Source organism: Chrysoperla carnea, chromosome 2 (assembly GCF_905475395.1).
Source record: "Chrysoperla carnea chromosome 2, inChrCarn1.1, whole genome shotgun sequence".
Taxonomy (NCBI): domain Eukaryota; kingdom Metazoa; phylum Arthropoda; class Insecta; order Neuroptera; family Chrysopidae; genus Chrysoperla; species Chrysoperla carnea.
In genome coordinates this window covers 78,408,416-78,421,917 of record NC_058338.1, presented here as the reverse complement: position 1 = coordinate 78,421,917, position 13,502 = coordinate 78,408,416, and the positions used below count along the sequence as shown (strand labels likewise).

The following is a 13,502-nucleotide window of genomic DNA, read 5'->3' as shown; positions in this document are numbered from 1 at the left end:
AGACCCAATTGACCAATGTTTCTCATTTACTTCTTGAACTCACATTTAATGTCCTCAGCACGCTATAAAAATTTCAGCTTGATATCTCTTTTAGTTTTTGAGTAATCGTGATGACAGACGGACAGAAGACAGACAGATAGACAACCGGAAATGGACTAATTAGGTGATTTTAAGCGTTACAAACTTGGGACTAAACTTAGTATACCTTGGTATATTTCATATACACGGTATAAAAAATAGAGCAGCAGTTCTAATTTATTACGTAGATTTTCCCCGTTGAAGTCCGATTTTTTTTCATGAATTAATTTTTCACTATTAAATACGATACGTCCTTGTGTTTGTTGGTAGTCTAGACAGTGGTGTTCACGCACTGACTTGCAGCCACAAGCTCTCTTTGACTTTTCCGCGTGTGTTTGTTGGTATATAAAAATGTTTGTGGTAATAAGACTCAGTTGGCTTGTACATACGTCGAAACTCGTAAAGCGATTTTATTGGGCTGTATGAGGCACAAATTAAATTCAAGACACTGCACCCGGCTGCCTTATACCCTTGCACCTTCGGGTAAACATTTTTTTATACTTCTTAAATTTCCGGTTGTGGCCACTGTGGTTTTGAAAATTTTTTACTACACAGGAACACATTTTAATCACACCCTAAATGTATTGAGAATTTTTTTTCAATCATAAACCAGTTTCAATTAGTCTAAATTGCTTGTGTTTGTGCAGAAAAATAAAATGATACAAAAAAAATGTAAGTAAAATAAAAAACAAAACATTCATTTCTTACCATTCAATATTTTTATTAGAATATAATAATTTTACAGGGTCTTTCAATTCTAATCGTTGCATTTATTGTAGTTTTTCTTTTTTCACTAAATTCGCATTTTAAAAAGTAATTATAAAATCCAAGTATACACTATTTTAGCGTCCCCAAAAAAAAAAAATGCTATATCTTTTGAATAATATTATTATTCTAATTGATATTTCAATATGCTTATATAATATATCTGGATATAGTTTTTTTGTTTGTTTTTTTTTATTTTAATGAAAAAAGCCCTGAATTGTAAAATAATTTTTGAAAATATATAATATATATAAATTATAATATAAAGAAAAAATATCACTTTAAAAAAATTGATCTAGGTTAATCGTCATCTTTTTGAATAGATCTAGGACCAGGCATAATATTTAACAGACATTTCAAAACGGGTGTAAATTTAAGAGTTCTGTTTTAAAGGTCGTGCTTAAAAACTTTTTCCTATGCGAAATTTTTCATAGCCGGGAAAATATTATTTAATAATCGTTTTTATCAATAGCCTGCCATAGTTCCAACCGTTCTGAAATATTTATCAAAAACTACGCTTGACGCTGGACTTAGAACATCGTCCATTCATCATATCAAATTCAGTGCTAATCAATTTTCTTATTGTTTTGGTTTTATAAATAATGCCATTAATATTTTTTAAGTCAAACTATAATTCAATGATCTACAGACTTTTTTTTTGGAATGCTTTAATAATCCTACTGACGTGGTATTTTAATTACCTCCCTATTGATGTAAGATGAAGCGGCTGACATAAAAAAGACAGTGAGATGGTGAGTGTATAAATCGTCACAGAAAGTGCATGGCGCAGCAGCGTTTTTCAAAAGCTTCACATATTATGATTTTTTTTTCCATTTTTATAATTTTTTTTGAAAAATAAAAAAAAGAAAGCTTTATTTTTTTTCGTTTACTAATTGAAATAATATATTTTTGTCCTTGTTTTATTACACCACGTATAGTACAATATATTAAGTGTGCATTCACCAATAAAATTTGATTTTTTTTAACATGCATTTAACATTTTTTTTTTTTAATTAATATAGTTTACTATTTAATATAATTAATTAATAATTAGAGCAAATATACATACATACTTTTTCTTAACTATATAGTTTTTTTTTGTTTTGTTTTTGGTGGAGCTTTCCCTAACTAATTGGGTTTTTCAATAATTTTAAAAATATTTATAAAATCTATATAGATAAATATACTAAGGATATTATTAGTACTGTTGAATTTGATTCAAAAAGCTTTGAAGGATTTAAAATAAAATTAATTTCTTAATTTTTATATGATTTACAAAAAATTAAGTTAATTTCATTTATTAACTAAGATATGTTTGGCGTTACAACTTCTAGATCAAAAAAATCTACGTGTTAAAAAGTTCAATTTTCAGTAAGCAGATTTCCTAGAGTTTCATCAGTTTTAGAAAAGGTGACAACATGTGATAGAAAAGGTGATAATTTGTGGGGAAAAATCATATTCTGATAATTCCTATTTCGTAACCATTCTGTATTCAACGATTGAATCGATGGAGGCCTAGTTCAAGTGAGTCTTAAATATATTGTACAAGCATCTAAATATTAGTGAGCTATAGTTCTGTTGTTTATTTTCATTTTTCCATTTCCTCAACAAACGTAATCTACATTAATTCTTTACTTTTAGCAGTTTCCAATTTGGTTGGTCATGAAGTATTATAATTTGACTACAATTCTCTTCTTTATCCTTTATCTGCTGTGGGGCCATAGAGCATCCAGGAGAGTTTTCTATCCGTTCCTGCTCCCACAAGCGCCTTCAGCTCGCCTCAAGTTTGGGGCGTATATAAAGACTGCTATTAATGAAAATAATATATCAAAAAATGACCTAATTCCCATATTTTGTTTTTATATCCAATCAATCAATTTTATAGTCGAAATTATGAATGTTTTAAGCCACGATAGGATGACTACTGAAGGTTAAATCTCGTTATTCTAGAATATTCTAGTAAGTACTACATAGCACCTAGTAGAAATCAATTTTTTTTCAAAGCTTATTTGTTACAACAGATCGAAATAATTTTTTTTTTCTATTTGGAAGAGAAATATATAAAAAATATATGATTTCAGTCATTTAGATTATTTTTTTAAAGAATCAAATTCAATTTATTTGGGCCTATAGTATATTTATTCATATTAATTAATATAAAATAATTAATAACAACAGAAAAAATAATATATTCTACACATTTAATATTATTTAGCATGGTTTTTTTTATATAATGAAGCATTGTTTTGGCAGAGAAACCTACACCAAACATTCATTTAATTAAAAAAAATTTTCAGCGCATAAAATAATTAAATCAATAAAGTTTTTTCCTAATGAAAGCACTGTTATATAACAATTAATTAATTCGTACAAAAAGATCATCGTATCATCACTTAATTATTATCAAAGGTTTTTCATTAAAAGTGACCTTACTTTGAAGAGCCCTGGATCAGAACCAAAATTTTCGATGATATCCTTGTTTTGTCTGATTACTTACCGAACCAGTCAATTTAAACAATAGACAGTCAAAACTCGGAGGATCGATACAAGTCAATGAACATCACGTAATACATGATAAGTAGCACGAACTGATAAAAAAGTTCCATAATTTGTATACGTTGCTCAAGAGGGCATGACATGTTGCATGACGCTTTTCCCAATTTCGCACTGGACAACAAAGCTACCGTTGCCATCTGACCGATATCATTTATCACACAAAATAGAGTGAAATTATTTTTCAAATTAAAATAAAAGTTTCATGATACCTCAAAGTTAGGTCACTCTTAATGGGAAACCCTGCATTTTAAAAACAAAAAAAAAATCAAAATTCTGAGCTCTACGATTGCATGAATGTTTTTTTTTTAATGAATATAATCGGCTTTTATTAAAAAGGAAAAGCTATTTTAAAATTTTTTATATTATGCTCATACATTATAGTTTTGAGATATTCAAGGGGATTTTTTTTTTTTTTGAGAAAAAAAAAGAAGGGATTGTAAACCTCTTTTTTTTTAATAGGAAAATTCGCGTAAAAAGTACATTCAAGTATTGTGTTTTTTTTTTATGCACAAAATTAAATAGGTACATCAATCAATTATATCATAATTATTATTTATAAATTAAAATAAGTCTACTGTTCTTCGTCACCTAATTCAAGTTTAATTTTTGAGAAATCAAATTCTTCGCCGGTTCCTCTCTTGAAGATATCAAGCACATCAAGGCAAGTGGTTTCAAAGTGTGTTGTTGCATCATATGATTCAGATATAAATATTTGTGTTTCTTCACCATTGTCAGTTGGTTCAAAGTAATCTGATACAGATACGAATTTCTGACGTATTGGCCCAAGTAATTCTAAACCCGGTTTGATTTCATTTTCAGGATTATCAGTTTCAACGGTAGTTGATACCATAGCAATAAACCATCCTTTGGCAGCTACTTGATGAGTGTAACTGATTAATGATACATAAATGTCAGAACGACGATTCACCTAGAGAAGAATAAATGAATTTTATTAAATTTTTAACAGTAATTAGCATTTCGTTAAAGAAGCAACTTTTTTTCTTAAACAAAACAGTTTTACAAATGATATTTCAATTATTCGCTGATCCGCTATAATGGTAGAATAAAAATTTTTAAAATATGGGACAATTCTACTAAGGAAGGCTCTATCTACCGATTTTATTTGGAACCTTTTTTAGGTCACTTTATAGACATAAATTATTATACAGATGTACGGCTTCGCCATTATTATGATATTAATTATATGCTAATTATAGTGATTATCTACAATTAAATAATTTAAATTGGACTGATATAGACTGATGATTTGCTACAAGAAAATGTCAACTTATTTGTAGGCTATTAAACAAAATGAAGCGTAGGTATTTATACTACAATGGTAAGTAAATTCAGTAACAGTCGATAGTTCGGTCGCATTCTGAGATCAGTTATTTTCTGTTGTATTATCAACCGTTAACAGTTTACGAAGAAATCACATTGCGTACCCAAAGAAGGATTATTCATAAGGCTAAGTAAGAGCGTGCCTACAGGCGCGAGGTTACATAAAATTAATTCTTCAAGTTAAAATAAAATTAATTGTGTAAGTATGCAAAAAATTACAGTCCGTTGATATTGACATTTGTACAGTTATTCGAATGTATGACAGTCTAATTCATATAATTTTTACAGAAAGGGAAAATTTTAATCAAATTAAACAGCAAGCCTTAGCACTCTCAATGATCAAAGAATATGAGAAGGGCACAAGGAGGATGCGGAAGAGAAAGCTCACAATTTTGACAGAAAATTTTCGTTTCTAAGCAATTTGATCACTGAAGTTCAAAACAGGGCAAATATATTAGAAACGATATATTCTGGTGATTTAGAAAAGTGCTGTTTTGATGAATGTTTTCATCTACGTTCTTGTTTAAAAACGATAACTCGACCCGGAAAACTGTCCCGAAAATTAATCGCGATTTTATAGGTTCTAAGAAATAAAGAACTTGAAACTAAAGGGCTAAAAAGAAAGACTTTATTGGTAGATTGTGATATGGGAGCATCTAATTTTTGAAACTGCTTACGAGCAGTTAAAAGGCCTGGTAACAAAGGTCTTAATCCGCCTCTGTGAGTACTGCATTCAATATATTGTAATTTTATAAATATTGTTATTCACATAGCATTGTTGATTCTATTTCGAAAGTTCTATAAACAGTTACAATTTTTTGTCATTACCGAAATATTACACTAAACGGTATTTAAATTTACAACCTTTTGGTAAAATATTTATTTTGAAATAAAACATTTTAACTTGTGTACATCAATCATTAAAATATGAAAAAAATTCGAAAACTGCTAAAAATAGATAAATTAAAACAAATAGGATTTCAGTTCTACAAATCTGTTATTTACTTAATAATTTATTTAGTGATAACCCTTTTTGAATGTTCGTAGATAAGATAAATTTAAAAAATTTCAATTAGGTAAGTAAAATTTAAAATAACACATTGAAGATAATTGTCAAATTTTTTGGACTATTTAACCATAATTACAGTCTTTATAACCCTTTTTCAAAGTTTTTTAAAATAGTTTAAAAATGTTAAAATTAATAAATAAAAAAAAATGCATGCCCATGCGCGGGAATTATCCAAGGAGGGGAGGACGGGTTCAAACGTTCGTTCATCATTCATTTTAAGTCAATAAAAAGTCAAGAAATTCTTTTTTCGAGTAAAAGTCAAGAATATGATATTCTTTTATTTTTATGTCAAAATATGATATTCAGTCGCCCAGCATTTTTCAATGAGTTAATTCTGTGAGGTACAGCAATAAACTTTACCAAAACTCGGTGGGCATCGACCATTACACCGCGATGTATATTGAGCGAGGTTATACTGTTTAGCCGATTTTCAGACATGTCGATCTAAGGTAGGTTTTGAGGTGACTCAAAGTTGGAAAAGACAGTTTATTCGTCACCGACAGAATTACCAGAAAGCGAAGTATTTGGTAGATATTTGGAAACGCATCTTCATTACAAATATCTAGTGTTTCAAGAAAATTCTGCCTGGCAGTTCGTTTCTTACTATAATTGATACTCTTATCATATTTACTTTAACAGCATCCTTATACTCTCATTTTCATATCACGCGAGTACTCCGAGCAGAACTAACTTGGATTTACTAGAGAACGCACACAATGACACGCAATACATGGTAGAAAAGGCACGAAAATTCAAAAGAAAAGTGCATTAGATCGAGAAAATTGAACGCTTAACGACGAAGTATGCATTTTCGAGTTAGTTTCACTTTAAGAGAACTAGGAGTAAGGAATATATTGTTAGTTCATATTAATGTGGAGAGATTTTCAATGACGGAGGGGGGAGGAGGTTAATAATCCTCGGGGCAGTACCCTTTTTGTTGAATGAAGTCACTCATAAAGTTTCACGTATTGATCATATAACAAAAAGGTGCTGTTTTGAGAACTACTAACCACCTTCACCTCCCATTGAGAATTTCTCCACATAAATATGAACTAACAATATATTCCTTACGCCTAATTCTCTAAAAATAAAACTGACTCGAAAATGCATACTTCGTCGTCAAGCGTTCAATTTTCCCGATCTGCGCACTTTTCCACTTTCTATTGCGTGTATGTATGAGGGTGCTGTCCTGCGGACTATAAGCTGTTACAAATGGTTACCGTCAAAGGTAATCAACGTTCAAAACCCACTTTTTAATTTATTCATATTATTATGGATTATCGATAGATAATCCATATTAGCAATTCCCAATGTTTTTTCATTATAACTTTTCGAGAGGAATACGTAACACAACGCCGAATATGGTATTAACATCGGTAAATTGAACACATCGCGAAGACCCAAGTTACAAATGGACACAAAGACAGGTGGTAGGCCAATTGCACAAAATTATAATCCCGACATTTTTTTTAAACTAAAAATGATGGTAAATACACAAGTAAGTTTAAATTACCTGTTTTTGAGGAATGATAATTTGTGTAGATAATGCATCCTTTGTATTTGGTACTGGATGATCCATCAGACAAATACAACGGATTACTTGTCCCTTTTTACGAATTTTTTCGGGAACATAACTAGGATCACAATATACTTGTTTACACTTGGCTATTTCATTTCCAGAACGAACACCTGTTACACGACCACCTTCCCCGATAACAATTTCATCGATTGGTTTATCTAACATATATGTTCCACCATATATAGCAGACAAACGTGCAAAACCTGAAAATAGAAATATTTATAATTAATTTTGAAAAAATTGTACCATACACATTGCTACTAATGTTATAAGAGGCTGACGATGTTATTGTTAGGCCACGTAACAGAAAATCAATATGGCTGCTATAAATATTATTAATAAGTGATTTAAAAAAAAATCATTTTTAAAACAAAAAAAATAAATAGTATTATTTTACAAATTTACATGGTTGTATATTCGTCACCCTGTGATTGGATTCATCCAGCGAGTGAGTACGGGAACTGCGAGTTTATAGGCTTTTGGTTAACCCTATGATTGCGTTCATTCACTGATCCACGGGTTGGTCATGTCTTTAATGAGTTTGAGTTAGCATGGGTCTGTGGGTTTTATGACTTGGTTAGCCCTGTGATTGTTTTTCACTGATCCACAGGTTGGCCATGCCTTTAGTGTGGTCGAATTAGAACTGGTCTGCAAGTTTTTGGAATTTTTAACAATCTTTAACTCTTTGATTGCGTTCATTCACTGATCCTCGGATTGGTCATAATGGGATCGAGTTAGTACGGCTCTACAGGTTTTTGACCATTACGTTCACTCTGTGATCCACGAATTTTTTAAGATTTGAACAACGTAACTAGAAAAACCATAAAGGGGCACAAAATTTTTACTGCTTATAAGACAATAAGCAAAATAATCACTAAAGATTTTAGATTTTCCTTTCTTCATCAGATAATCAGATACTACGAGAATAAGTTTTTTGAATTTCCTTTAAAAGAACTTTTTTATCTATGTGTTTCAAATATTTACCTTGAGGTAATTCTCCAAGACCATACATTGGATAAAGATACGGTGATTTACCATAACGTGCCAATGAATCTGAATACAATTTAATTCGTTGAATTGTTTGAATTGCTGGCTGTACCAAATAATCATCATCACGATATAATGCCAAAGCATGTCCAGTAAAATCTTGTGTATTCTTATCTAAACCAAATTTATCATAGAGAGCAACCATATTCGATGTTGTTGGATCAAAATCTTTCCATGTTTTTGGATCATCTTCTTTTAAATCTTGCACATATATTAAGAAATTTCGAAAACGTCGTTTTTCAAACATGCCCATCAAGTCTGATGCCAATGCTTCTTTTTGATCAACAGGCACCTATAATCACAAAAAAATATTTTGGTGCAATTTCATGGTTCAATTGGAGCGTGAAATCAAATGTAACAATTAAGATATCCATAATTATGCGTAAAATTTGAAATTAAAAAGCCACGTCATTCAAAGGAATTGATTCTAAAGCCCTTAAAACCATTTTTTGTAAAAATTTGAGTCTCTCTCACATCCTACAACACATAGCCTTGACCTGAGAGTGTTTGAATAAATAGAATTTGAAGGTTATCGGTTTTATGATGAACGGTAAGAAGTTATAATGATTTTCTAACTAGAAATAATATTAATCTCGTTCTCTTAACACAAAAAATTGGATTACATTTTTAATAAAAAAAGATAACTAATTTTTAATAAAAATAGGTCAAAATCTTAAAATGAGGAAAAAAATGAACAAATGTTATATGGGATCATATTCCATTTTGGATTTATTAAAATCTGACTTGATTAACAAGAAAAAAAACCATGTTCGAGATTTATTTACATGTAATTTAGTTGTCAGAAAAAGGGTTAAATAAGTTTTGGTGAAAGACTGAAAGTTCTATATAATAATGTAAGTAAAAAAGGTCAATCACCCACCTTTGAAATTTTACCACCTTTGTACACATAACTACCTTCAACAGATTTAAATTCCAAATAACGAGTCACGCCCGTATGTATTAACAATTTAACTAAAAGGCCATTTGCCATTAAAAATTTCGGGATTAAATCAACATTCCAGTCACGTCCACGGCCATAAGATTCATCGGGAACTGGGGCACCAAAACGTGAAAACAATTCTTCAAGAGGCGTGATGGAGGCCGACTCCCCACCGTAATATTTGTTTCGATCGATGTGTAAGACTTTTTTTCCTGACACTGATAACATTCCACTTAAAATACATTCTTTAAGCCCGGTGCCTAACACAATTGCATCGTATTCTTCATCCATTTTCGATTAGAATGAATTAAAATTACACGTCAAATACACAAGACGTTTCTCTATACCAGCCGGAAAGTCTGCAGACAATATTGCAGAATGATACTAACTACCAACACAATAATTATATAAATTTTATTTTTGTATTTTTTTAAATTACTTTATATAAATTTACTACTAACAATTAATTGTTTTTTAGAAATATTTAACTTTTATTAGAGAAAAATCACAAGAATTTTGATACAAATGTATAATAAAACTAAAAATTATGTTGAGATCAAGTATATTACGTTGCCAACACTGTAAGCGAATTGTCAGTACAGCGCACCTGTCTCTGTGACGTTTCCGTTGTGTAAATTTGTGAACTGATTGCTGGTTGGCTAAAAAATGTATAACTATTACATAGTTTTCAAATGTATAACTTATAAAATGTGAATTAGAGCTTGGCTAAATAAATAACTCAAGTAATTGATTCATTTATTTAAACTCAATTCAACCAAAAATGGTTTTTAGGACATTATTTCAATTGTCAATATATTTTAGATATTTTTTCAATAATGAAGAAAAAAAGCTCTGCATTTGTTCATTTATATATTATGTAAAAGGTCATTTTCTTGAAATTCTAAATCTTAACAAACTTTCGCGCTTATTAAAACTCAATTATGATGTCAAATAAGTAATTTACGCATCATAAACTTTATTAATAATTTTGTATTCCTAGAAATTCATTAAATATTTTCATTTATATGATTTATTGATCAAAGTAAATATATTAAAGCTTTGAAGAACTTATTGAACTGTTTATTATTGGATCTTTTGTTTGTTAAAATGTTAAATGATAACGGGCATATTCCATTATTCCATATAAATGCAATAGATGGCGTGTAAAATTCAATAAATATAGAGTGGGTATAAAATTAGCCAAAAGTTTTCTTCGTTAAAAACACTAAAACCCTGAAAAAATAAAATAGAATTTTATGTGTTTTGGTTTTTATGTTTTTATTCGTTTAAGAGTTTATACAATCATTTTTATACAAATCGCCAAAAAAAAAAAAAAAAAAAACAAATTCAAAAAACGTTTTCATTTAATGATTGTGTGCACATATATAGTTTCTAAGATGTCGTTCAAAATCCCAAACGAAAAACGATTTTTCAAAATTGATTTCTAGCAATTTCTTAGAAATATAGAATATATATAAACACTAAATTGGACTAGAATTTCTTACAAAGTGCGGCTGAATTTAACGTTTAGATAACGGTCTTTTATAATACTGAAAACCGAGATTTCGAATAATTATTGTGGTGCTAGACACTGACGGGCATTTATATTTACTTGATTTGACAATAGAGGGGTTCACGTGGCTGATTAAATTCTACTACTCCATTCAGCTTCTTTCAAAATGTTTTGTATATTTACGAAATTTTTCTTGAAACTTTGGGAATATGCGACCAACCTGAGCGTCTGCTTATCGTTCTGATCTGAATAAATCCTAATGACGGATGTACTGTATTTTTGTTTTATTTGTCTATTGGAAATTTCACAATTACGTTTGACAGTTTCAAATAGATAGTGTTGCTTTAATTTCGACACTAACCTCAGCCAGGCTTCAGAGATACAAGCAAATCAAAATCCTTAGAATAAATTATTTTGTATAATTGGCTGCATTTAGATGAGGTGATCGCTTTATTATTTTACTGAGCGCTCGCTAAAACAGCGTTAGTACCGGCACCCAATATATGCTAATCCATTTTTTTCTTTAAGATGCATGAGGTGCCACTACCATCTTTCTCCTCAGTATGGCTCATTTTGGCTGGGCGCAACCATACATTCCTCTAATTCGTAGGTATTAACTAGAAGGTAGAGAAATCACTTTCGCTTTATCTATTTACTTTAATTGTTCTAAGATATGTTTACATACTTTTTACAAGTTCCTAACTAAACCAGTAAAGTACAGGTCAGTATTTTGTAGTCACGAATTCGACAATCCTGCTAAGGAAGACACTATACATACCGATTCTAATTGAAACCTTTTTATAGGCCACTTTAAAGACATAGAATGCTATACAGATGTAATGTTTCGCCATAAAAATGCCTTCGAATAAATAATGGTGTAGCTGAATATAATTCAGTCAATGTAATTTTACATGAATTTCTTAAGACAGAACAAAAGGTAAAAAGGATTGAGAAATAAATAAACCGAAGACACTAAATTTGGATGCAATCCATTTAACAAGAAAAAAAAAGTACAAAATTAAAAAAAAAAAAAAAAAAACATAAAAAATTACAAATATCAACAACTTAAGAGAGCAATCTTTTTAATATATCGAAAGGTATCGGCTGTCAAAAGCACGGTTTCAACACAATGATACAAAATTTATAAATAAATATATCAACGCATTCTATAATCGTTCTTTAATCTTTTTATTCAATGAAAATGATCAGCTGGGTGACCTGATAAAAGGTTCATTTCTTTACTACCGCGGCGCTAAGATCTTAAAAATATTCTCGGATAGTTTCATGATAATTATATTATAGACTTTGAAACTGAAACAACCTGTACATAAAATTGTACAATTATTATTGCCAACACTGTAAAAAAAGTAGTTAAACATCATGAGTAGTGATTCGAACATTGAACAGTTGAATACAGTGAGTTTTGAGACGTGTTTAGTTGCATATTATGAGTTAGTAAGTGTGTAAGTAAGAGACGGGTTATGTCAAATCGTATTGTTTTTGTTAAAACTATAAAATAAATCTGTGTCAAGTTCTGATTTCTAATTGATACAATAATTAATAATTATTTGTTTGATTGTGTAATTTTAAAAAAAAAATTTTTTAAAGTGTCCAAAATAATAACAAAAATGTGTTTTGTGAACATGTAAATTTATTTCAATTATATCCATTAAAAGGTAAACATATTTTTGTTGTAATTTTGTTATTATCAATTTTTATGATCCAATCGGTTGAGACGTAAGGAGCATTATCATCACATTGTGTTCATACATAGTTCATTCATCTCTTATCATTTAATTTTTCCAATTTATTCCATACGGCTTGGTTTTTTTTTGAACTTTTTTTTTTTTTGTTAATCTCTTTGACACGTTTGACATGAATCAATGTTGTTTATCTTAAAATGAAAATAACCTGTAACTTCAACCATGTGAGTAATTATTTTTACTTTCACATGGTGGATGTTTACTTGTGTGGAGAAAAAGTCGTATAAAAATTTTCCATATAATTTTCATTTCAGTATTCTTATTTTTCAAATTTTAAAACAAAGCGTGGTCAAAAGTTTGATCTTTAAACAATCAATATTTCATGGATTAACGGTACATTATGTTTTTTCAGATTGTAATAAGTTATGAGTAGGTAATATTTGCAATAAAATTTGCTAAACGTACTCGTACTGAAATATTTCCCTTTTAAATTATTTCTTTTTTTCATTATTACCGAATTTTTCCATGCAAATTGCATGACGGTTTTTAATTTCCTGATTTCTTAAAGAAATAGTGATAGTTAAAAAAGAAGAAGTGATTATTAATTTTTAAATTTCAATGAAATGTAAAAATAATATTATTTTGTAAATCGGTTTCGCTTACATTAAGGTTATATTAGTTAATTTTTTGAATGCATGTTTCCTTTTAACTAAATTGGCAAGTGGTATCACAACTAACATAAATAATTGTTTAAATACGTACACCTATTCAGGTTACTGAAAAAAGATTTAAACATCTAGTTTATTATTTTTTGTATCCGAAATTTTCTTATATTTCTAATTATGGTTTAATAACAGCTACGGCTTGTATTAGCTTTCTAAAACTTATGGAATTTTGTTCGTTAAGGAACT

At 29.4% G+C, this 13,502-nt stretch overlaps 2 protein-coding genes across 5 annotated transcripts in view; one reads left to right on the top strand and one right to left on the bottom strand.

The window, feature by feature from the left end:
• Positions 1 to 3,037: 3,037 nt before the first annotated feature.
• LOC123293532 (rab GDP dissociation inhibitor alpha) lies at positions 3,038 to 9,946 on the bottom strand. 3 transcript variants are annotated; one of them, XM_044874393.1, is made up of 5 exons: positions 9,837 to 9,946; positions 9,316 to 9,763; positions 8,373 to 8,727; positions 7,323 to 7,591; positions 3,038 to 4,327 (listed from the first exon to the last, which is right to left on the bottom strand). In XM_044874393.1, the coding sequence occupies exons 2-5, from the start codon at positions 9,664 to 9,666 to the stop codon at positions 3,971 to 3,973; spliced, it is 1,332 nt and encodes a 443-aa protein (XP_044730328.1). In that variant the 5' UTR covers positions 9,667 to 9,763; positions 9,837 to 9,946; the 3' UTR covers positions 3,038 to 3,970. The 3 variants fall into 3 exon arrangements, 2 of the variants coding, with proteins under 2 accessions (XP_044730328.1, XP_044730327.1); XR_006535018.1 differs by lacking the exon at positions 9,837 to 9,946 and having other exon boundaries at positions 3,038 to 3,318; positions 3,367 to 4,327; positions 9,316 to 9,780; XM_044874392.1 differs by lacking the exon at positions 9,837 to 9,946 and having other exon boundaries at positions 9,316 to 9,780.
• A 2,379-nt stretch (positions 9,947 to 12,325) lies between these two features.
• Positions 12,326 to 13,502, top strand: part of LOC123293525 (phospholipid-transporting ATPase VB) — a 133,858-nt gene continuing 132,681 nt past the window's right edge. For both annotated transcript variants that reach the window (XM_044874377.1, XM_044874376.1), the window contains exon 1: positions 12,326 to 12,564. The gene's annotated coding sequence lies outside the window, so the exon portion shown is untranslated. The remainder of the gene's footprint in view (positions 12,565 to 13,502) is intronic.

Excerpts from the sequence above, each read along its gene's own strand:
- LOC123293532 (XM_044874393.1), bottom strand. The coding sequence starts at position 9,666 with ATGGATGAAGAATACGATGCAATTGTGTTAGGCACCGGGCTTAAAGAA. Across the intron at positions 8,728-9,315 it reads AAGGTGGTAAAATTTCAAAG|GTGCCTGTTGATCAAAAAGA; the intron begins GTGGGTGATTGA and ends TTGTGATTATAG. Across the intron at positions 4,328-7,322 it reads TTATCATTCCTCAAAAACAG|GTGAATCGTCGTTCTGACAT; the intron begins GTAATTTAAACT and ends ATTCTTCTCTAG.